The sequence below is a fragment of the Canis lupus genome, chromosome 19 (assembly GCF_011100685.1).
Source record: "Canis lupus familiaris isolate Mischka breed German Shepherd chromosome 19, alternate assembly UU_Cfam_GSD_1.0, whole genome shotgun sequence".
In the NCBI taxonomy this organism is placed as follows: domain Eukaryota; kingdom Metazoa; phylum Chordata; class Mammalia; order Carnivora; family Canidae; genus Canis; species Canis lupus.
Window position 1 is genome coordinate 13,907,015 of NC_049240.1, and position 25,680 is coordinate 13,932,694.

Here is a 25,680-nt window from a genome sequence, read left to right on the forward strand (position 1 = left end):
CATCCTTTTCTGGTGTGGTACATCAAAAGCACACTGTCAGACTGGCTTTATAAATGGAATTAGGAAGTTTTCTTAAGTTTAAAAGCTCTCATTTCTAGGATATTTGTGAAATATTCTGGACTTATCTTTTATGGGTAAATTTCTAACTCAAAACTGATTTAATGGTTCTTTTTTTTCCCCCTTGATAAATTTTGCTAGAGGCTTTAAAATAATTATTTTCAGATAGAGGTTTTGATTTTGTTGATCCTTTATTCCATTTCCTTAGTTTCTCTTTTTCTTTCATTCTGATTTCCTTAGGGTTTATTTTGCATAGACGGTTTTTTTTTTTTTTTTTTTTTTTTTTAAAGACTATTAGAGAGAGAGGAGGAAGGGGCCGAGGGAGAGGGAGAGAGAAAATCCCAAGCAGGCTCCCCATCATAGGGCTCAACCTCATAATCCTGAGATCATGACCTGAGCTGAAACCAAGAGTAGGACACTCAACTGACTGAGCCACCTGGGTGCCCCAAAGTAAAATATTACTCCAGTTGCACATTACCAAGTCTTATATGCAGCTTTCACTTATTTAAATAATGCTGGACACCTATGTGTATTCCTCTGTATTGCAGTGAGAAAAATCCAAGAGATCTTTGAGATTTGAGGTGCATTTGCAATTTTTTTTTAATTTTTTATTTATTTATGATAGTCACAGAGAGAGAGAGAGAGAGAGGCAGAGACACAGGCAGAGGGAGAAGCAGGCTCCACTCACCGGGAACCCGATGCGGGATTCGATCCCGGGTCTCCAGGATCGCGGCATTTGCAATTTAAGATAAAAAATATCTTAAAAATATATTAAAAAGGTTATATGTCATTTCATTAGAAGTATTCAATTTTTTAAAAAATTTATTCATGAGAGAGAGAGGCAGACACACAGGCAGAGAAGCAGGCTCCATGCAGGGAGCCCAACGTGGGACTCGATCCTGGGCCTCCACGATCACTCCCCAGGCCGAAGGTGGCACTAAACCACTGGGCCACCGGGGCTGCCCTAATTTTTAATATGCCTTGTTTTCTGAAGTTAGTATTTTCAATTCAAGCATATGGGCATAAGAATTTCTTTCAGGCTGTCTTCATAGATTCCTTCTAGTCTTTTTTTCTTTTTAAGATTTTATTATTTATTCATGAGACACACAGGGAGAGAGAGAGAGGCAGAGACACAGGCAGAGGGAGAAGCAGGCTCCACGCAGGAAGCTGGACGTGGGACTTGATCCTGGGTCTGCAGGATCACGCCCTGGGCCGAAGGCGGAGCTAAACCACTGAACTCCTGGGGCTGCCCTACTTCTAGTCTTAATTGTTATGTTGTCTGAAACTCTGTATGACGGTCTTTGGTCATTCACTGAGATTTGCTTTATGGTTTACTGATATTTTTATAAATATGCCACGTGTAAAGTTTTACCTAACAGTTGAGTGACAGTTTAAGTATTAAATCTAGTTTTTAAAATTCTATTCTTTTATATACTTACTACCTCTCAGTTATCACTGATACTTTGGGCCTAAATTTCTCTTTGTGTTAATTGCTTTGTAGATTTCAAAGCCTGTTGTTTCAGTTTTTAATTCCTGGTGAATTGCTCTATTTATCATTGTTAAAGCTCACTTTTTATCTCAAGACCTTTTTTTCACCTTAAAGTCAATTTTATCTGCTTAATAGTTTCACAATTTCATTTGGCATTTTTTCATTCCATCAATTTAAACTATCACGTCATTGTGTTTACGGATTATCTTTTTAAAAACCACATAGTGGGGATCCCTGGGTGGCACAGCAGTTTGGCGCCTGCCTTTGGCCCAGGGCGCGATCCTGGAGACCCGGGATCGAATCCCACATCGGGCTCCCGGTGCATGGAGCCTGCTTCTCCCTCTGCCTGTGTCTCTGCCTCTCTCTCTCTCTCTCTCTCTCTCTGTGACTATCATAAATAAATTAAAAAAAAAATTAAAAAAAAAAACCACATAGTTTTTAAACTGGCAAGTTTATAGTATTTACGTTTACTGCGCCTACTGACATTCAGATTTCTATTGTTTGTGTGATGTGTTTTTTGCTTGTTTGCCTTCAACAGGGTTCATTTTCTTAACTACAAATTGTTTGCCTCTTGCTACTTTTTTTTTTTTTTTTTTTTAATTCACGAGAGAGACAGAGACACAGGTAGAGGGAGAAGAAGCAGGCTCCTCGCAGGCAGCCTGATGCGGGACTCGATCCTGAGACCCGGGACCACTACCCAAGCCAAAGGCAGACAGACACCCAACCGCTGAGCCACCCAGGTGCCCCTAATTTACTTTTAATTCAACCTAACCCTTGCTAGCCTTAAAACAGTACACAAATCCTTTCAGGTTTACTTTACATAGCTTTTAACTACCACAGTGAACTTAAAATAGGAAACCAAAATAATTGTTTGGCAATGCTGCTGCTGGACACTAGTTCAAACTGCCTTCTTGGCATTTGCAGGTTTACATCCTTCTTGGCATTTGCAGGATGTAAACCGTCTTCAACCTTTTCTTCCTTACACTTAGAATTTTTAAGGATTAAGTATTGGGAGGTACTTATAATCAACAGACATTCCTCCTTCACCTCTGGAAGGCAGTGTCTTTCCTGTTTAATTACTACTGATTTAGGTTTTGCAACAAACAAAACAAACCTAAATCCTATCCAGTTCTCCCAAATTCAGGATAAGAATAGGACTGAAATGCCAATTGTTAAGCCTTCTAAGACTTATCAAGTATTTATTTGCATTTCCTTGGACAGTCTAAAGTACATGGGGGTATAAGCATTTTTCTAGACAGAGGATACATTAGCCTTCAATTCTTTTATGTTTTTTCTATCCCTAGAAGATTAGGCACCAGATGCTCTATCTAGACCATAGGACCTCAATCATTTTTTTTTATCCCAACAACCTAAACTACTTGATACATTTTTGTCAGGAACAGGGATTTTCAAACAGGAGCTATTATAAGACTCACTGGAGCATGGAGTTCTTCTCTATGCCTACTGAAATGTCATTTATTCAAATGAATTGAAATCTATTCACATTCATTTATTCCCCCATTTTCTCTTCCAGTACATAAGGCTAAATTATTCTGACACAACACATCCAAACTATTTTAGTTTTCAGAATCAATAGCATCTGAAGGTTTAAAAATTTGCCCATCTAAAGACCCTCGTCAATAAGCAAATTTTTATAAATGTCTCTGATGACTTGTCTACAAACTACCATCAGGTCAATAAAATTCAATATGTGAAAATCAAACCTCAGGTGTGCAAAACGCATGGTTCATGGAGTAAATAGATTACGTTTATTCTAATTACATGACTTGACAATGTGCACTGTCATCCAAAAAGTAATTGCATTTATTATCAATTGCTATTTCTTGACTAGTATGAAGATGTAAATTTACATAAAGTGTTTTATATACTTTGATCCTGCCATTTGTAAACATTTTTAAGGATGTTTGTGAACCAATATTGTATGCCGAATCTATATTATTCCTAGAACGTTACCAATGTAACATCACAAACCATTCTCATGTTGACTCATTGAAGCTGAGGGTCTATTACATGAGGAAATCAGTTGATTATTTTTATACACATCACACTTGGTTATGATTTTATGCATTGCACTGGTTACTCTTTGTATTGAAAACAAACTGGGAAATTAAAGTAGGAACTAAACTGCCAGATGTTGTTTTACACTAATGACTAGAGTCAGAGTCCCATGTACATAAATTATTTTAATAGTGAAGAAAAGAAAAAATGACTTGGATGCCACACTGTTAGAACTAAAACAATTTGATAATTTCATTAAAAACCTGCTTCTATATACTGTAATATTAAACAATGGCTTCATCCTACCAAGTATAAAAGGTAACCACTTTTAACGTGAGTTCCCTAAGACACTAAGCCATAAAATTTTATTTCAGGGACAAAAATACAACACTTTATAGCATTACCTTGATTTCCCTATTTCTAATTACATTTTAACATCTTATTCTGGATGGGTCCATATGATTTCAAGGGGATTTTAACTCAAGGTCTTGGAAGCAAAAATGTAGGAAATTCTAAACAAGAAGATGCACAGCACATGTATGTAAATCAGAAAGCAACAGTGAATGGAAGGTGGCTAACCTTTAACTATTTTGAATTTTGGACCCTTGTTATTTTGTCACATTGATATTTGTTTTAAAAGTAAGGAATGTTGGATTTCTTAATACATGATAATTCACAAAACTGACCTCTTTTGGTCCAGAACTACTTAAAAGTATTCTACTTGTAAGTATTCTAAGGCCAAAACATGAAAAATCTTTAAATTTTAGAGATATTATGTATGGAAACTTAAAACACGACTTTTCAAGTATGAATTTAAGAGTCAAAACATTCTTCACAGTTAAGATTTGGTATTTAAAGGGGGACAAAGGTAATAAAATTAGCTATCAAAGTGGTAGAATAGCAGTGAAACTATTTTTAAAAATCCACGAAATAAAAGCCCTAAAGAATAATCTAAAATAAAAAGGCAAAATATGCTTGAGAAAAATAGGAGAGCCTAGAACTGGATGAGAGGACAAATAAAACAAGATTAACCAGAAAGAATAAGATCATTTCCATCTACAGTTTATACACATAAAAGAAAGACATACTGGGGGGAGGAGCAAGATGGCGGAAGAGTAGGGTCTCCAAATCACCTGTCTCCACCAAATTACCTAGAAAACCTTCAAATTACCCTGAAAATCTATGAATTCGGCCTGAGATTTAAAGAGAGACCAGCTGGAATGCTACAGTGAGAAGAGTTCGCGCATCTATCAAGGCTAAGCATTCTTGATGAATGTGCCTGCCATTCAGTGACTCTAAGAGGCTGAGCCCCTATTAAGTGAAGGGAATGTACAGAGGCAGCACCCACTGGGGCCAGAGAAGACTGAAGGAGGCTCGAGACCATGGCCTGGTTCTAGTGTAACTGATAAATAAAGCCGACTCTCTGAGCTGAGTTTCAGGGAGAAAGGTACTGATGGGAGTCACTCTCTGAAGAGGTGAACCATGAAGCAGAAACGAAAAAGGAAGCATCTAGAAAGGACAAGTTCCCCACAAACTGTAAAGAGGTCAAAAGCAAGTACTAACGTAGAAGTTGTTCTACAGCATGAACAAAGCGCAGTGGCCTCAACTTCAGGCCAGACAGAAAAGAAAAGGAATCTTCTTCCTCTTCAGAATGCTTCAGCACCTCCTCCCAAGAAAAGCTCACTGGTGCTGGAATCCTAGAATCAAGCAAATGTGATCCACCACCTGGCCATTCTTTGGAAGACAATACTCCGGTCCCTGAGGCAAAAGGTGAATCAGAATACTTCTGTTATTCCTCCTTGAGTCATCTGTCTTCTGCAGAAATCTTAAAAAAGCAGAAGGATACACCACAGCCTGGTGAGAGTACCTCACAGGAAGAACACAGTGCCGTTGTCTCAAGTGACCTCCCCTGTGCCTCTGACAATAAGAATACTGAATTCTGGAAGAACCAAGAGAATGTGCCTCAGCCTGAGTCATATGTGGTCTCTCCTGGCAGTGAGATTGCAGGAGAAAAGTCTTCCTCAGAATAGTCTGCATCTCCCCTTCTGAGCAAACAATCAAGAGAGCAAAAAGGCAACATCTGGAATAAAATAAAATATCTACAAACCAAAAAAAAAAAAAAAGAAAGACATACTGAATTTCACTTATCTTTGTACAGTGCAGATGGGTTATTTTTAGGTATCAATATACTTAATAATCACCCTGTGACTTAGAACATGACAGTAAAACAAAGATTATACTGTTAATTTTTGTTATGGTTATGGACTTTGACCTGCTTGACAGGCTGAGTCAAGTGTTCATGATTCAATTATTAGTTTTTTTTCTTTGACTTGGATGTTCCCAGTCACTTATAACAACATATTTTAACAGATGTGCTTTTTCTTTTAGTACTTCTAATAATATGCTAGAAGTATCCTTGGGGATCTGGAAGACGAAAGAACCGTTACCACCTATTAGGTAACCTGACTGCTGCCATAGACATTTAAGTTTTCTTCTTCTAAACAGTTCCAGTTTAACATTCTAAGAATTCCAGGCGCCCTTTGGGTAAAACAAATACCCTTGAATTTAGTAAAAAAAAAAAAAAAAAAAAAAAAAAGTTTAAACATCTGGTTGTTTTATAAACCCAAAGCTGTTTTCTTAGGAAACAGGAGTATATAGAACACTGATTTTAGTACATTTTAGAGATGTGAAAGCAAAATAGCTCAAGTCTTTTGTTTTGGTTAAGAGTTTTGGTCTTTTTGATTTGCATTAAATTTGTCACTTTTGTATCAAAAGATAAAGAATTATATGCTTCCTGGGAACTTTTAAAATAAGACTTTGGATTAAATAAGACCTTGACAAAAAAACAAAAGGTAATTTTAAACCTTTTTCTTTTTTGATCGAAAAGTCTTCTGAAATTGCTTTAAGATTAGAGTTTGCTAAATGATAGTTATAAAACACTGTAGAGTAAGAGGATAATAAAATATTAGAGGCACACTTTATAAGCATCCTTACTACCTCTGTCATTTGAAAAGTTATCAGTGGCTAACTTATCAATGCCATCAGATTTTAAGTATTCATACAATTAAATTATGCCTATCATTAAATTTTATAGGATCAAATATCACAAAGCCAAATTCCACTTAAAACTTCCAGAGTTTAACCACAAAATAATATGTACCTTAGACTTGAAGTTTTTGGTTGTAAATTTCTAGAAGGTGAGAGAGATGAAGTTCTGTTTCTCATGTCCTTTAATAGTCCCTTAAATGGTGTATGTAAGATCAACGCCAAGGTTTCAGTTGTTGTGAACTACTAAATATCAGCTATTAAAAACAAAACAAAATCCTGATGGGAAGGTTTATAGGTTTATCATTATAACTAAAATTTATGAAAATGAAGGAATGGTTCTATTTATTTTGGGTCAAACTGAAGTCAGGTTACTGGATTACTATATTTGAATGCCCATTGTCTTTTAAATCTTGATAATTTTTCAAAACAGTTCAAGATGTGCTAACTTGGATAAAATGCTTTAACACTTATCATTATATTGAAAATTGAGCCCTGAAATTTATTTTAATATGGTCTTCTATATAGGAAATAATCCTAAATACACTAAAAATTGGCCAAGAAACTCTAAGAAATCTTTATTGCTTCTTAATGAAAGTCTAGTTAAATTATACTCTTAAACTAAGATTATCTGTTTATTCCAAAAGCCCAATTCTTTGTTTTAAAACGTAAGAATTCTGTATGTTGCTAAGGACCTGAAGCATCACAAACTTATTTAGCAATCTTTTTTTTTATAATCACAGTATGGGTATCAGGAGTTGGATTCTGAAATCAAGTAATTTCTATTTTTCCAAAGTGTAGTAATCATCTTAGATATTTTTTATATATTCGGTTCATATTTGATCTTAAAACATTCTAATTTTCTGTCTTGTAAAATAACTTCTAAAATAGTGGGCTTTTTATTTTGAAGAAAAGTTTTCTTATCTAGTCTTGCATAGATTTCAGTGCAGATCAAAATTAAACTGAACCATATCTTCTACCCAAAACTGTATTAAGGAGAATGAATTTTCCTTTATTAACATATTCAATAAATAACCACATCATAAGGTTAAAGGGCTTTTGAAAATATCATTTTAGCTGAATAAGTAGGGAAAGTATACATACTATCTTTGGATGTACTTAAGTAAAATGCTCTATAACTGCAAAAACTGGAATGTTATATATCTGACTAAAACATAGAACTATATAAACTAAAGAGAAGGAACAGAATATGTCAGGCATAATTAGACAATTCAGATGCAGAAAGGGTTATTTCCTCATTTGTTCACAATAAGTTTTGGAACTATATAGCTCCTAACGAAGTGGGTGGAGATTTTCTTGTTAACTTCAAAAAAAGCTATAAACTCCCAATGTGTAGTATTGAAATATTCCTAACTTTGATGCACTTCCTGAAATGAACCTTTTTGTTCACCTTTTGAAGGAAAGTAACTGATGCTTCAAAGAAAACAAAAAGTACTTCATTACTAATGGATATGATTAGTTCACTTTTAGAGTATTCAGACAAGGTTAAATTTAAAGATGAGAAGACATTAAAAATATATTGGGTCTATAGGATTTTTTAATCCAAAAAACGGACATCTCCCTCAAAAGGGATGAATAAAAATCCCTGCAAATGCACCGCTCCATATTCTCCCCTTTCAGTGCAGACTACATTGTAGAAACAAAATCTCTCTTAAGAGAACTATTTGTGAGAAATAATGACTATCCCTAAAGATACTCAACTCTCAATTTTTACTACTTAAGAAAAGTCAATAGTAATTGTTCTTAATATAAAGGTTTAGCTTTGGGGAAAAGTGAGCCTTTCAAAATTTTAACTTAGGTTTAATCTAGTTGATTGGCATGGAACACAAGTGCCCATGGCATTATCTATGCTTCTTGTAGGTTTGGAAAGTCATTTCAGTCTGCTCCCTTATTTAAATAGTTCCAAGCCTCTGAACTGAACAATGTGAACAAATCTGGTGATGAAGCACAGACTAAGTCCTTAAAATATCTTAATTTCACAGTCCCTTGTCCCATAAAATATATATAAGCACCACCAAAACTGGAGCCAAGATCTGAACAGGTGATGTAACAGCAGGAACTATAATTTAATCACATCATATCATATTACACTTATGTAACATTCTATATTTTGCCTGTTGATATGTAACATAGTTAAGTTTATTACAAGCATTATTTCCTAAGACTTACGGTATAAGTACTTCTTTTCAAGTATTACCGCGTATTTAATAGTGTTTACCTATTTCTTAACATTAAGTAAATCAGTGATAAATGTATATAATGCGATACACATTGTGCCATTTCTCCCTACCCTGTGTTAAGATATTAACAAAATCAATTAAGAAAACCAAAACAACTATTGAAATTGAAACAAGGCTATCAACATCACAGATGCGTGTCGGAGTAGGTCAACAGCATTTCCCCCTTAACATGAGGGTATTCTCATCAAAAATGCTTCTTATCTTTAGGCTAGTATTACTTTAGCAGCAGCTGGTCTTCAGGACAAGTAGATCAGAAGTTTCAAGTGAAAATGACACTGAATTACTCTGAGAAAACATCAATCCACATTCTAATAAAAGATGCAAACTGCTGGTGTCACCGTAACATAAAAATTGTGTTTTCCCTTTTTTAACATGTGATTTAGTTCATTTATGTGATGACAACACTTTGAAGTTCTCATGGCACACCAATGAGATTATCTGTTTTAATATTTAAATTATAACTACAATAACTAGAAAAAAGTCAGTGCCTCAGTGGCTTTAAACCACATCAATCTCAATGTTTTTCAAAATGATGATGCAATTAAATCTATGCTTCTGCAACAATAGTGCAATACAGTATCCTCTCCTGAATACAGGAGTTGAGGTTTATCCAAGTAGAAGCTTTAAATAAGGTAGATTGTTGCCAAATACATATCAGTCTTGCATGTTTGATACAACATGTATTAGGAAAGCTAAAACTGACTTGTAAATCTATACTCAGCTAAAGCTTCACATAAGCAGCAATGGAAATGAACAGAGGTGCACTCAATATAAAACACTTTTCAAAACTACTGCAAAAAACAAATGACAAAAAGTGGTTAAGAACAATTGAACATATGTTGTGTGTACCACATGTAAAAGGAAGAATGGACCTTGTGGTTGCTTGCACTGTTTGAATTATGTGAAGGTGAAATTAAGACTTAGTCCACTTCCATCTCTCCAGAAGATTTAGTATGCTGGGAGCTGTCTTTTGTTGTATCTGCTTTAGTTTCAGTCCCACTCTGTCCATCCATTGGTCCATTGTGTTCACTATTAGCTTTTGCTTTGTCTTCAGCAACCTCTACTTTCGGTTTGGGCTTGTAAATGATGGGGTTACAAAAATTATCCAGGTCCTAAAGACATGAAGAAAAGTGATTATATTAAAAATACCACAGAACAGGTTACCATTAACTTTCTAAATTTCCACATTACTGTGACATTCCTGAACTTATGTTAGCTCAGTTAGATAACCAAGTTTCTTCAAATACGTCAATGAAGCATCACTTCTGGGTTAGTGCATGTTAGTGTCGACAGGGAACTCTTAAATCTTTAATAATAATACTTTGTATCTAATCTTCCTAAAAACTGGTTCCTTATAATGACAGTTTTCTTGGGCAGAAATAATTTTTAATTTATTCCTTTAAATTATGCCATCAAAAAACACCTACTTTATAAATTGATATTTACAGGAAAACAGCTTTAATAAGTGGAATTGTAGAACTACATTGAAGGAAAATGTGAATTCATGAATGTGAATGCAATTTAATAATTTAAAGTAAATACAATGTATTTTTTCTATCTTGGCTTAGTTCTTTTTAACAAGGAAATAAAAGACCATTAAAATCCGTCAAGACCAGTGTCAAGAGATTGGCATAGGGATGGAAAGATAAGGAGTTAACATCCTGGGGGGATGTTTTAGTGGCAAACTGCTCTTACCACACTCTATATCTCATTTGATTAGGAACAAACTATTATAGCTTCTTTGCCAAACTTTCTTAAAAGGAAAATACTTTTATTTGATTAAAAAAAAAAAACCCAAAACCCTGAAAATACACTGAACTAGATTAAAAAAAAAAAAAAGCACCTGAAATTTCATCTTCTAGATTAACATTAACATTTTAGTGAGTATTCTTTTAGATATATGTCCATGCAGACACATACATGCAAACCTACAAATCTATGAAGATACTTCCTAGATTTATTTATACAGCGAGAGAGCTGTACATTTAGATTCTGTAATCTTTCCTTTTTCACTCAGTATGTTGTATACATCTATCTAAATAGATCTCTGTATCTAAAATTATGTAATGGTTGCAAAGTGTTGTATGGATGCTTCAATTTATCTAGTTTCTTACTGATAGGTTATTTGTTTATTGCAATTTTTTGCTAATTAATAAGCAAGGGTATTTATGTGCCTATACTTATCTAATGTTCAATTTATGATGAATTCCTAGAATTGTGATCTCTGGGTTAATGTGTACTTCATTTATTTTTTAAAAGATTTTATTTATTCATGAGAGAGAGAGAGAGAGAGAGGCAGAGACACAGGCAGAGGGAGAAGCAGGCCCCATGCAGGGAGCCCGATGCAGGACTTGATCCCGGGTCTCCAGGGTCATGCCCTGGGCTGAAGGGGGCGCTAAACCGCTCAGCCACCTGGGCTGCCCTGTGTACTTTCTTTAAATTTCTATACATATACAGACACAAAATATAACAAATTCAACTAAGTTGCTCAGGGAGAGCATCCATTTCTTCCCACCCTTGACAACTTAGGACAAAGACAATGTAAACACATAACCATGAATCAGATGAAAAAAAAAAAATGGGTGAGAAGAACCTGAGGAGGATGAACACCTTTTCATGTATTTATAGGACATGTATACCTTCTTTTGTCCATTGCTTATCCAATGTCTTTATTCATTTTTCTACTTAGATGCTGATCTTTATTATTGTTCGTCTCCATATTTTTCATGGTGTTTTTTTTCTATGATAATCTTTAGACTGGGAAGTTTATCTCAGAAATAACTTTACCACAGAATTTTACAGTTTTCAAATAATGTCAAACATCTACAAAGTTTTACAACAGAGACTTAGAAGTCTTATCTAGTCTAGAAGTCTGACATATTTAGCAGTAAGAAATTGTCATATTGCTTTATTTCATTCCATATGACACTTAAAACGTAAAAAACCAGCCTTGTGTATGTGACTAAATCAAGGAACAGGATGTCCTACCTAGAATCTTTTTTTTTTTTTTTTTTTGCAAAATTAAAAATTAGCCTTAAATTTGTTTCTGTGAGTTTTTTTGAAAGTTGAATATTTCCCAAAGTATGGCTCCCATTAAAAATATTTAATGCTTGAACACATTAAGCAGAATTTTATAAGTTACTTACCTTTGACTTTGCAACTATTTCTGAAACTTTCACCACAGGATCTTGAGTGAGACTTAGTTTGTTCTGTGCATTCATCTTACTGTTCAGCCAACTCATGGCTTCACTAATGTATTTTTCAACTTTTTCCACATCAGCAGGATCCAGATGATCGTATCTTTCATCCTATTAAGTAACAGATTTATTTCAGTAAGCATCAATTAATAATTTCCTTTTAAGAGATTTAGATTCTTACTGAATGCATGCCTCACACGTACCCACGGAAATAAGCCACATACAAATTGCATAGAATTGAAGACTGGGAGAAAGAAAAAAATCAGTTCTCGATTTTTAAAAAGAAAGGTTTTCTGAAGAAGTCAGGTTTGCCAAGAAATGCCTAGTGGACAATATTCAGGAGAACAGTTCTTAGCCAAGAAAAAAGCTGCATGGAATTGAATTTGTTAGAAAATAGAGAGAAATAAGGGAAGAAGGCATACTGCAAGCTAGACAGAAAATTCCCAATATACAGCAGAACGTTAAGGAGAATTACAGAGAATGCGGTGTTTTAAAACTGCAAAGCTTAATCCCATATGCTTCCTTCTGCTTGTATGATTACATATACGCATACTTGATCTTGAACTCAGTTTCTGGGTCTCCACATTTTCTTGAATCCCCTCCTACTTCATGGATCACATCTTAAATTCCTTCTCATTCATCCTTTTATATGCCTGCTTTCAAAAAAAGTAGCCTGAACCTCTTCCCTTAACTCCAAACTCTATATCCATCTTTCAATTTGAATTTCTATTTCTAAAGACTGAAATGACCACCTACGTTTCAAAGTCCTGATCATACCCCCACCTACTCTTCTCAGTTCCCCCCATATTAGTAAATGGCTGATTTTATCCTCCCAGGCCATATCTCTAGTCATTTTTGACTCCTTGGTCACATTTACATAAAAATCTGTCACCAGATCTTACTAGGTCTGCCTTTAAAATATGAGCAAATATCTGACCCCTTCAATATCCAAGGTTCAAGCTTCTATCATTTATTATTCTAATATCCCAATTAATGTGTTTCTGTATCCTTTAAAAAAGTCAAATTATATCAGTTCTTTTTTTTTTTTTTTTTAAGATTTTATTTATTTATTCATGAGAGACAGAGACACAGGCAGAGGGAGAAGCAGGCTCCATGCAGGGAACCCAACGTGGAACTCAAACCCGGGTCTCCAGGATCAGGCCCTGGACTGAAGGCAGCGCTAAACCGCTGAGCCACCCAGGCTGCCCCAAATTATATCAGTTCTATGGTCAAAAACCTCCAATGGATATCTCAAAGCCAAACTTCTACAACAGCCTAGTAGGCACTAGGCCCTTTACGATATGGCAACTGCTAATCCCGTTTCCATTGTTTTAAGCCACTCTTGCCTCCTTACTGTTCCTCCAACACATTCTCCCCTAGAGGTTTTGTAACCACTTTCCCTTTTCTTTTATACTTAGGTTGTCTTGAGCCCTCACCTCCTTAATTCTTTCCTCACAGTATATCATCTTATTAGTCTGCCCTTCTGACAAATCTCCTCCACATTTGGTGATTGACTTTTTCAATAGCCCTTTCTATCTGACTACTATATTTATTTTTATTTTTTCTATCTGACTACTTTAACTTATTTACTGCCTACCTTTCCCTATTGAAGCATATTAGAAATGGGTTCAATGTCTTCTTTGATGCTTGTAGTTCGAGCACCTTGAACTGATGACAGCCTGGCACATAAGAAGAACTCAAAATCTTTGAATATAATTGAAGTCTTGTCTTGCTTTGGGTATCTAAAATCCGCACACTCGAAGACTACTAAAATCTGGGGAACGGGGCCATGTAATTGCATGTGGATCTCTAATGCCAGATTTCAAATATTCTTGTTTTCATTTGTCTGCTTCCTTCTTACCTTTCCATTATCCTTATATTCTCTCTTTGTACCTGTATGGACAATTTGGACACTGACAGTAGCGGGCATATTCACAGTCAGTACCTGGATTCTTTTCAGTTGGCTGGATTATGATCTTTACAAAATTCAAAATCTATTTGTAAAATAAGTAACCTCTTTCCACATTGTGTAGCAAAAAGTAGTATAGCAGTTAGGAGTCTATATGTTAACTTCACACTGTTCAGGTTTTAATCCGAATTCCATCATTTACAACCAGTATAATCCTTGACAAGTTTCTTAAGCACTGCAGTTTTCTTATATCCTTGTGAGAATAAAGTGAGATAATCCATGAAATGTGTTTATATTCACTGTTTTATAAACAGTTTTTAAATTTTTTTTTAAAGATTTTATTTATTCATGAGAGACACAGAGAGAGAGAGAGAGAGGCAGAGGCACAGGCAGAGGGAGAAGCAGGCTCCATGCAGGGAGCCCGATGCCGGACTCGATCCCGGGACTCCAGGATCACGCCCCGGGCCAAAGGCAGATGCTTAACTGCTGAGCCACCCGGGCTGCCCTATAAACAGTTTATGTTATTATGAAGATAACCTGCCTGAATCTGGTGTTAGCCTCTCCTGTTTACTGATTTTAACACCAGTGGTAAAAACTGGGGAAATTATAGTGAATATTTAAAGTAAGGGTCAGCAAACTTGTCCTGCAGGCCAAATCCAACTAGCTACCTGTTTTTTTTTTTTTTTTTTTTTTTTTAAGGTTTTATTTATTTATAAGGGAAGGGGGAGAGAGAGAATCTCAGGCCGACTCTGCATGGAGCCTGTAAAGCCTAAAATATTTACTATTTGTTCATTTAAAGAAAAAGTCTGCTACTCTCTCAGGTTTAGAGGGAAAAAATGGTAAGCTTAATTTTGTCAAATCTTACTGTTATGTCCAAAAGGAGAGATCATTTATATAAATATTTGAGGCTTAAAAACAGTGAAAAAGGGATCCCTGGGTGGCGCAGCGGTTTGGCGCCTGCCTTTGGCCCAGGGCGCGATCCTGGAGACCCGGGATCGAATCCCACGTCAGGCTCCCGGTGCATGGAGCCTGCTTCTCCCTCTGCCTGTGTCTCTGCCTCTCTCTCTCTCTCTCTCTCTGTGTGACTATCATAAATAAATAAAATTAAAAAAAAAAAAACAGTGAAAAAGTTAAGGGTATAGATTTTAGTTTGTATATATGAGAGAATATAGGGTACAGGAGATTACAAGTGTCCACTGGACTGGAGAACAAAGAGCAACCAAAAGCAAAAGAGGCCAAAGAACAAAATAAAGCCTAACAGAGTCCTGTCTCAAAGGAGGCCTGTGATAATACAAAGTCCAAGAAAACTTTTTTCACTGTGTCAATAATGAAATCCCTAAGAAAAAAATGGATTTAGTCACTGGATGAAAGTGTGATTTTAAGGAATTTTAAGATATTAAATTCACATAACTGTGTATTTTAAGGAAGTACCCTTTAACAATGATTTTCCAATAAAAAAAAAAAAATACAGGTTTTTTTGAGAGAGAAAGAGCACGTGCCCATAAGCCAGAGGATCCCAAGCAGGCACCAAGTTCAGCATGGAGCCCAGCACAGGGCTCGATTCCAGGACCCTAAGACCATGACCTGAGGTGAAATCAAGAGTCAGACACTCAAATGATTGAGCCACCCAGGCGCCCTTCCAATAAAAAAAGTTTTAAGTTTGGTACACAAGGTTTCTGGAATTTGGTGGCACAACTACTATGAGCTGAGAATTTGCACACTGACCCAGCTCTACCATGTAACTATACACATGCCATCAGCAGCAGTGGGCCTTGTGTCTTCCGTACCTTGTTTCTGTATGCTTCTATCACTTTCATAACAAGCTGAATCTTTTTTCCCAAGTCGTTTAAAGCTTTTGGTCTCTCTTCATGTTCCATGTACCTCATCTGAATAGGCTGGCCATATTTCTGTTATGAAATTTTTTTAAAAGAAAAAGGTTATTAACAGAAAACAACTTTTAACAGAAGACAACTTTTATTGGACCTTTACATGATGATGAATAGGAAAGAAAGCTGGCCAGATAAAAATATGCCTCTCCTCTGTTTCCTTACATGAAAGTAAATTCCAGTAGTTATTTCCTTATGCAATCCTGAGATGCCTAACTAATGATTTGTATCTCTCATTTATTAAGACTATTTCTTGATTCCTCTCAAACACAAAGGCAACACTTTTAATTTCTTCAAAGTTAGGTGTTAAAAATTTACAGAATTATTAAATAAGACCATAAGGACAATTTGGTACAGAATTCATGTTTGAAACTTGGTTTCAAATATTTCTGTGTATAACTCTGTAAACAACATGATTACTGGGATTTCTGGATATGCAGCTTCTGTAACTTTGAGGAGGGGATGCATTAGAACAATGAATACCTATTTTATATTCTTTATCATTAAAAAAAATCAGCTTATTTTAGAATTTTAGATTTTCAGATAAGTTATAAAGGAAATAATTGAGCATCAAGTACCCCTCTCATTGCTATCCTCTAATGTTAACATCTTATTACATACACTTGTCAAAACTAAGAAATCAACACTGACACAGTACTATTAACTGAACTCCAGACCTCATGTGGACTTCATAATTTTCTGTTCCAGGATACCAAATTGCATTTAGTTTATTTACATCATATTTTTATTATATTATATGTATTTTAAATATTATATTTATTTGATAGACAGCAAAAGCAGGCGGAATGGCAGCGGGAGAGGGAAAAGCAGGGAGCTCTATACGAGATTTGACCCTAGACCCTTGGGATTATGACCTGAGCCAAAGGCAGATGCTTAACTGACTGAGCCACCTAGGCACTCCTTATTGTAAATGTTTTTGAAAGAGGACCAAGGACTGTATTTTTTAACAGCCAACAACAACCACAACACAAAAGCCTGTGGAAACTTCTGTAACATTCACTTCTGTGGTTACTTATATATTTGGGGTGAAATAATCCGAAGAGCTGCTGGGCTTTTCAGTTATTTCTACTGACCCCAGCTACCTGGCTGCTCCTAATGCCCAAAATATATACATTCTCTTAGGGACATGGGGAGTAACACCACCTCCAAGATAAAATGTGATAAAACCTAGTTTCGCTATCATAAGCTTAGGTTTTCTAGTTGCTTTCTAATTATTCCATTTGGAAGTAATTTACTGGCATAAAGGCAATTTTAATCTTTGCAAGATATTAACACTTTTGCTTGTAAGTAACTTTTCTTACATTCCCTGCCTCCCCCAAGTCCTAAAGAGCTGCCTTTTTCCATAGTCTAGGAATCATTATCAATGTCATCTGTTTTTCCCTTGCTAGTCAGAATGGCTCAAGGACCAGCAGCATCAGAATTTCTTGGAGGCTTGTTAAAAATGCAGAATAATGGGCCCACCACCTTCAGATATATATATTGAATCCTAGTCTGCATTTCAGCAAGAGCTCCTGGTAATTCATGTGAACATTAAAGTATTGCTATGATCTATCTACATTAAGAAGAAAAGAAATTTCCTATCATCCTTGTAATCTGAACTTAGAAGTATTTTTTTCAAGGTAGAGTAGACAAGCAGAAAGAAAAGAGTAATAATGGTCCTTTTAAAAAATCATTCCATTGACCTAGAAAAGGAGACTTGGTGGCCAGATCTATTTCTTTGTGGAAGGATATTTAAGAGCAGGAAAACTATTTTTGAATTTCTTCACTGGTCAGCTATCCATTACAGTTGCAATGTGAAAATACAAAAGGGCTGTATATTACTCTTCAAACTCTTAACAGTGAAGGGGGAGAGAAGCAGAGAAAGGGTGTATACTCTAATGGATAAGAAGGGATCAGGTTCACAAATCACTTCTCAATGACATTTCAGAAATATATGGCTAATGTAAAAGTAGTAACGCTCTAATCATCTGCTACGTATTCATATCTGAAAATCCTAACAAATATGAGTATACATTATTTGATTTACATGATATTGAAATATCATGTAATATTACTGACCTCTAAAAATGCTTTTAAGATCAGAAAACACTTCTTTCTACATATATCTTTCTTTAGTATTCTGCAATATATTTATTAAAAATAGACTGCTTTTAAAGCATGATTTTTAGGAAAATTTAATGTTTTATTCAAAACTAGCATGCACTTTAAAGAATTTACCTTTAGTTCTTGAAGCTTATCCACATAAATTTGTTTAGGTTGGTCCTCTCCTTCTTCATAAAGCCAATTTTCTGTGTCTTCCAATATTGCAGACAGTTTATTCAAGTCCTAATTATACATTTAAGAGACACTGACTGAAAAATGCTCTCCTTAGAAATAAAAGTTATCAAAGGAATGTTTTTCAAGTATAAAAGAGTAAATTTCAGATTTTCTGGCTTTGTATTCATAAACATGTTTTTTACCATAGTTCTACAATTAAGAGAAATAACTAAGAACCATTCCTAAAATGGCTCAAGGAGATTGGCAACAGTAACACATTTGGTATGTTTATTTACATAATTTGTATTAACATTGTCAAACAAGATTTTTTCAGTCGTTTTTTCAATATTCAATGTTTTTTCAATATTTTCAATATTTCAAACAAGAGAGAGTGGACTGGGAGGGGGCAGAAGGAGAGAGAGGGGAGGGAGGGGCAGAGGGAGACAGACAGAAGCAGACTCCCTATTGAGCATGGAGCCCATGAGATCATGACCTGAGCCAAAATCAAGGGTCAGATGCTTAACTGACTGAACCACCCAGGTGCCCCTCAAATAGTTCTAATAAAAAATTATAAAATTTAGACTTACTTCTTGAGTGATGAATTTTTCATAGACTGTGCCCAGCTTGTCTCTAAAATCATATACATATTCTTCAACAGCATTCTTAGCATCATTTCTTTCTTTCTCTAATTTATCTTGCATTATCATCTTCCCCTATTCAAAATGTTTAGATTAGTTGCTATTAAGACTATGCAGGAGAGTCATCAGGGAAATGCATATCAAAACCACAATGAGATATCACCTTATAACTGTAAGAATGGCTAGAATCAAGAAGACAAGAAATAACAAGTGTTGGTGAAGGTATGGAGAAAACCCCTCATGCAGTGTTGGTGGGAATGTAAATTGGTGCAGCCACTGTGGAAAACAGTATGGAGGTGGATCTAATAATTCCACTATTGGGTATTTTTCCAAAGAAAACAAAAATAATTATATGTATTCACCCCCATGTTTATTGCAGCATGATTTACAATAGCCAAGAAACAGATACAATCCAAGTATCCACTGATAGATGAATGGATAAAGAGGATGTGGGCCGTGTGTGGGTAATGGAGTATTAGTCATTATAAAGGATGAAATCTTGCTAATTGCAACAGTATAAATGGACCTATGCTAAGTGAAACAAGTTAGACAGAAACAAATACCATATGATTTCACTTATATGTGATCTATAAAACAAAACAAATGAATAAACAAAGAGCAAAGATAGGCCCATAAATAGAAGTGATGGTTGCCAGAGGGGAGATGGGTGGGCGGATAGGCAAAATAGGTGAAAAGGAGTGGAGAAACTGGAGATACAGGCTTAAAGTTATGGAATGAATAAGTCATGGGGATAAAAGGTACAGCATAGGGAATACAGTCAATGGTATGATAACAGTGCATAGTGAGAGAGGAGAGCCACACTTGTGAGCATACCATGATGTATATACAGACTGGTTTATCGCTATGTTGTGTATCTGAAACTAAAGTAACATCGTGTATCAACTAGACCTCAGTTTAAAAAAAAATAAATATGCATTAGGGAAATGCAAACCCAAACTCCTTCATACCTACTAGAATGACTATAATCAGACATGGATTATAAGAAATGGACAGTGTTAGTGAGGATGTGAAGAATTTTTAACCCTTGAAACATTGCTAATTGGGAATGTAAAATGCTATAGCTGTTATGTAAAACAATTTGTTGGTTCCTCAAAAAGCTACACAAAGAATTACAATATGACCGGCAATTTCACTTCTAGGTATATAATCAAAGGAACTCAAAACAGCTATTTGTATGCTAATGCTCACTAAAGCATTATTCACAATTGCCAAAAGGTAAAAAACGAATGGTTAAATAAAATGTATATATCCAGTGCAATATTATTCTATTATAAAAAGGTATAGAGTTCTGATACATGTTACAATACACATGAACTTTGAAGATATGATGCTAAGTGTACAAAACCAGATAACAAAGGACAAATATTTTATGATTACATTCATATGATTTATCTAGAATAGACAAATCCACAGAGACAGAAAGTGACCAGAGTTTATTGGGGGGTGGGGGAAGGGAAGAATAGTAAGTTATTAATGATGAAAGACTCTCTGGGGTTATGAAAAAGTTTTGGAAATAGGCAGTGGTGACAATTGCACAAAATTGTGAATTTAATAATGCCGCTGAATTGTTGTACACTTCAATGAAATAGTAAATTTCAGGTTATATACATTTTATTAGTTTTAAACATTAGTAATGTGTAATATTACAAAGGCACTGAACTGTACACTTTAAATGGGTGAACTGTATGTTACGTGAATTGTATCTCAATTTTGAAAACCCCACATAGACCATGTCATTGTACATACCAGGATTAATTCCCTGGCTCCCCATTTACTAGTTTTGAGATCACAGGAAGGTCACTGAACCTCTAAGCCTCAGTTTTCTTATCCTAAAACAGAATACAACTAGCTACCTCTTAGGGATGTTAGTAAGATGGACATATTTCACATAAAATTTTAGTATTGTGGCTAGCACATAACTCATCCCGAATAAATATTAGCTCTGGGAGAAGATATAATACAGTGGTTGTGATCTTGAGCTTTGAAACAGACTACCCAGATCCAACTCAAAGGTACTCTCTGGTCATGGATGATTTAGTCCACCTGTTCCTGTTTCCTCATCTGTAAAACATAAACCTCTAACAGTACTTATACCTCACAGGTTTGTTTTGAGGATTAAATGAGACCTCAAAGTCTCATGTAAAGAGGCTAGAAAATATGATTATTGTTATAATTAAAGCAAAGAAAAAATCTGAGGATTGTAAAATATGATTATTGTTATAATTAAAGCAAAGAAATAAAGAATCTGAGGATTGTAATACCCAAAATTTTCACTTTAACAGAAACATAATGTTTTAAACAGAAGACTACAGTGCACTGACATTTGGAATCTAAAATAGTGAGACATTTAAAACCTTAAGAAAGATTTTATACACAAAGTTTGCCATAGCAGCGCTTGTCTACAATTTATTTTGGCAAATTTGGGGAAATTAGTCTCAAAACAAATTCTGAATTACTCAGGTCTTCAGGAGTGCTTGCTTTACCTAAAATGCAGCAATGCATTTTATTAGTTAATAAATAGACAAAAAACTGTAAAGTCAAAATCTCTTGAAGAATTCCAAGAATAATGCACACTGATGGGAGAATATGGGGAACTTCAAAGAAAATTGACCTCCTTTAACGACAGCCAAGCCTGTAAAAATAACCACTGCTTAAATAAAACTTTCAAAAATAAAATTACTTTTTACACAACTGCTAGTCAAGCAACAAAACTCTTTAAGAGACTGTAAAATTAAACACATAGACACATAAAGAAAATTTCAAGAATGACAACAGATCTTAAGAAGTACTAAACGTAAGTCAGACAAACATTTTGAATAGAGCCTTATCTTTAAGAACAACACATTAGAAGAGGGGAGCTGTTAACACTTCCCCTTAGACTGTGTTGGGTGTTAGTGCTAAAGTCAGAGTAACAAGGGGGTAAGAATCAACAGTATTAGAATGGTCTTTCTTTATAGTGGAGAAAACGCATGTTTTTTCACATAGCTCTGATAAAAGCTACACTGTACATGACATTAATATAGCTCAGTATTTTGTCCAAAATAAAGTAGTTCAATTATTTATTTAATAATTCCTTAAGTTATGGACTAGTTCCCAAAATTGGTGGCGGTGGGGGTGGGGGTGGGGGTGGTAGTGGTGAATAATCATTGACTTCTACAAAAATTTCAGAATACACTACCACTTATTTCAACATCACCTGAGATTTACATACCTCATTTTCAATGTAGCTGTTGAGAAGATCTTGGCCCAACTGTCTACACAGGCTGCTCTGAATAGGCAGATCAATACTCTTGACTTTTCCTTTTTTAATGGTCTGGTTTAATCGATCTTGTTTGTCTGAGGGAGCTGACTGCAAAGAGAAATGCAAGAGAAGTACAAATTTCTAAAGCCAGTTTGAAAATAGATTTAAGTGATTTCAGATGAAACAAAAAAGTAAAATCAAAACTATTACCATCTATTTTACATAATACTACTTTAATACGGGTAGTATTTTATACTCTGTGTACACTAAATCTTTTAATATAAAAACTACTGAGATGGAAATGCAAATTAAAGCCACAATGAGATGCCACTTCCAACCCATTAGGGACAACAATAACGAAAAAAAAAAAAAGGAAAATAACAAGAGTTGGTAAGGATATGGAGAAACTGGAACCCTTATAAATTGCTGACAAGATTATAAAATGTTGAAACCATCCTGGAAAACAGCTGGGCAGTTCCTGGGTGGTGAAACGCTATAAAAATTATTGTAATAATAGTTGCAAAACTCTGTATTAAAAACCATTGAATTGTACACTTAAAATTGGTGGACTATATGGTGTGTAAACTGTATTTCAAGCTGTTAAACAATTAAAGCCAAAAATATCAAATAAAATTAAAAATCCAGAAAAAGACTTAATTGAAAAATAATTTCAATTTTTAAGTTATTGGAGAGCCTAGGATTTGAAACTGAATCTTTATAACCTCTGAAGAAAATCTGTACTTCTAACCAATATAGATTCAATTCTGTTCAGGTTAGAAAAACCTGTTGAAGATGGTATTTAGAGCATCTAGGTCATTGGGTTAGGGTCTCTCCCTTTTATTGGCAAGGACTGTCTCAATAAAGTAATGACTTTCAATGAAAGAGTTATCCTTTAAAGTTTTACTTTCAAAAATATTTTGCACAAAGGAAAATATTTTATGATATGCAGCAAAATGCTTAATTTTGAGATGAAAGAAAAAAATTTACTGTCAATTTAAGTTTTCTTCACTTAGCTTATTCCATTTCCTATTTTTCTGGGATTACATTGTTTTTGAATAGACAAAAAATTACTGAAAAATGCATTTTTTTTCCTACCAAGGAGATAATTTTACTTATATTGTTAGGGTTCATTCTTTTTAAAAATCCTCTATAATTCCCTGAATTGTATTTATTCTGGTTATAGGCTTCTATACTTTTCCACATTACTAAGATTTAAAATATCAACTCTATTAAAAGCATGCAATATAAAGTAAATATATTACTCAAAACATCAATCTCTAAAAGACACAATCATAAAAATAGTAAAACACACCTTTGTTTTGGTTCCTGTATGATCGATTTCCTCTTCTGGGGTATGTTCAGCATGGCATTTTTGATGCCCTCCTTCTTCTTGGTCAACTTGCATTTTATCCTGGATAGAAAATATGTAATTGCAAATATTTGTATAGTGTCTTCCTTTTTTTTTTTTAATAAGCAGCATCTTAGTGTTCAAAACTGCTTTGTAATATGTGAACATAGTACAGTAGAAGGTTTTCTTTTTTTTTTTTTAAACTTTACTCCTTTTTTTTTTTTTTAAAGATTTATTCATTTATTTATGATAGACATAGAGAGAGAGAGAGAGAGAGAGAGGCAGAGACACGGGAGGAGGGAGAAGCAGGCTCCATGCTGGGAGCCCGACGTGGGACTCGATCCCGGGACTCCAGAACCGTGCCCTGGGCCAAAGGCAGGCGCTAAACCGCTGAGCCACCCAGGGATCCCAGAAGGTTGTTTTTCAAATGAGAATACAAATAAACAGATTAAGGAAGAGAAAAAGATCTATTTGATGCTATGTGAATAAATGGTTTCATTCAGCTGTGGCCAAATAACTGCAAAAAAAGAAAAAAAAGAAAGAAAACTGTTCTCAAGTTAAATTCAACAACCTAAATTCACAAGGATAAGCTTATGAAAAAAAAGAACATTAAATTTGACAAATGTTTATAAAGAACTTAATGTGGGAAAATAAGATACAAAATATGTGTATTACATAAATTCGGTATTTTTAAATGTAGTAAAATACTCAGTACATCCAAACTTTCAAAGCAGATGTCTCTGTATTATTAAAATGTAAACTTCAAAGATTTTTTAATGTCTACAGGACAAACTTTCAATCAATAAGACTGTTAAAATAGATTCTACTTGGTAAATAATCACAAGTAATAGATTTTCTGGGTCTTTCTTAACCTTATTTATGACCATCCTCCTAAAAAGAAGCAAGCTTGGAATTCAGCAATCAGTATAATTTAAGTCTTCTAATATATTCAGATTATAATATATAAAATATAAACTACCTTTGAGGCTATCATAAATAGTACTTATTTGTGCCAAAGAGAAAAATAAGTTAGACGATAATTTACACCAGTGTTCTTTGCAGTTAAAGGGTCAATTATTTCCGGGATGCCTGGGTAGCTCAGTTGGGTAAGCAGCTGACTCTCGGTTTTGGCTCAGGTCATGCTCTCAGGCTCCTGGGATGGAGTCCTGCGTTGGGCTCCACCCTCAGTGGGAAGTCTGCTGGAGGATTCTCTCTCTCCTTCTGCCCCTCTCCCTGCACGCTAATACATAAATAAATCTTTGAAAATATTTTTAAAAAAAACAAGTGTTTCTGATATTCCACTCCTCACCACCTCCATAACCAACTTCCAAATATACAATTTCCCCTACCTGATTGAAAAGAGGTGAAAAAAGTAATATAGTGGTGAGTTAGTGTAATGAAGAAGGCACACAATTCTATTTCATGTAAGACTAAGAAAAAAATGCTGCCAATTAAGTAGCCAAAATCAGTTAGCATTTTTAACTTTATACTTATTGAAAGAGCTCTTCTATTGTGTTTATATCTCTAAAAGATAAACATATAAAGTGGTTAAGGTATTTCTAAAACTTCACATTCATAATCCAACTCTTTTAAATCAGTTAATGAAGTATTTTTCTACACAATATTGTCCGCTGTGCCATCAATAGCATTAGTTACCCAGCATTTGTTTAAAAATTGCTCTAATATGGTCTCTAATATTTTCTTGTAAGCCACTGATACCTATTCTTCAAGTGTTTTCTTTATCGTACTAAGGAGTCAGTAGATTGTTTTCAGACAACCATGACTCAAAGCCCTTCCATGAATGGTCTTTAATTTGTTGGCAGAAATGTCAAGGTGCCATTGCCAAGTCATGCCACTGGGAATAGCAACCAAATTCACACATGTACAGGTGATGAGAACTGTATCATGATAATTGCCATCAGCAACAGTGAGTAGAGGATATGATCATCTGCAAGACCTACCCTGATTTCAGATATATTAAAAGTGGAAAGCTGTACAGCTTACAACTTATTTGAGAGTAACTTGAAATGATTTAAGAAGGTTCATACAAATATCCACAGTGGGGAAACTGAAGAAGTGCTTCTAGACTCTGGCTTCTCTAATAGATTTTAAATTCCATGAGGGTTGAGATCATTTTTTTGTTCCCTGCTATATCCAAATACACATTCTAGTGCTTATAGTTACTTGCTAAATAAAAAGTAATTAAGAATAAAATCCACAGGTGCCTGGGTGGCGCAGTTGGTTAAGTTTCTGACTCTTGGTTTCAGCTCATGTCAAGATCTCAGGGTCACG

The 25,680-nt window shown here is 34.9% G+C and overlaps 1 protein-coding gene across 2 annotated transcripts in view; it reads right to left on the minus strand.

Annotated features, from left to right (window-relative positions):
* Window positions 1-7,601: 7,601 nt before the first annotated feature.
* The window catches only part of HSPA4L (heat shock protein family A (Hsp70) member 4 like), a 53,064-nt gene continuing 34,985 nt past the window's right edge, over window positions 7,602-25,680 (minus strand). Inside the window, exons 14-20 of one of the 2 annotated variants that reach the window (XM_038564700.1) lie at window positions 23,353-23,451; window positions 22,011-22,148; window positions 18,728-18,853; window positions 18,102-18,209; window positions 15,765-15,884; window positions 12,018-12,179; window positions 7,602-9,983 (exon numbers count right to left, since the gene is read on the minus strand). In XM_038564700.1, the coding sequence (XP_038420628.1) occupies window positions 9,792-9,983; window positions 12,018-12,179; window positions 15,765-15,884; window positions 18,102-18,209; window positions 18,728-18,853; window positions 22,011-22,148; window positions 23,353-23,451 (945 nt within the window). In that variant the 3' untranslated portion in view covers window positions 7,602-9,791. The remainder of the gene's footprint in view (window positions 9,984-12,017; window positions 12,180-15,764; window positions 15,885-18,101; window positions 18,210-18,727; window positions 18,854-22,010; window positions 22,149-23,352; window positions 23,452-25,680) is intronic. The other variant, XM_038564701.1, reaches the window with a different exon arrangement.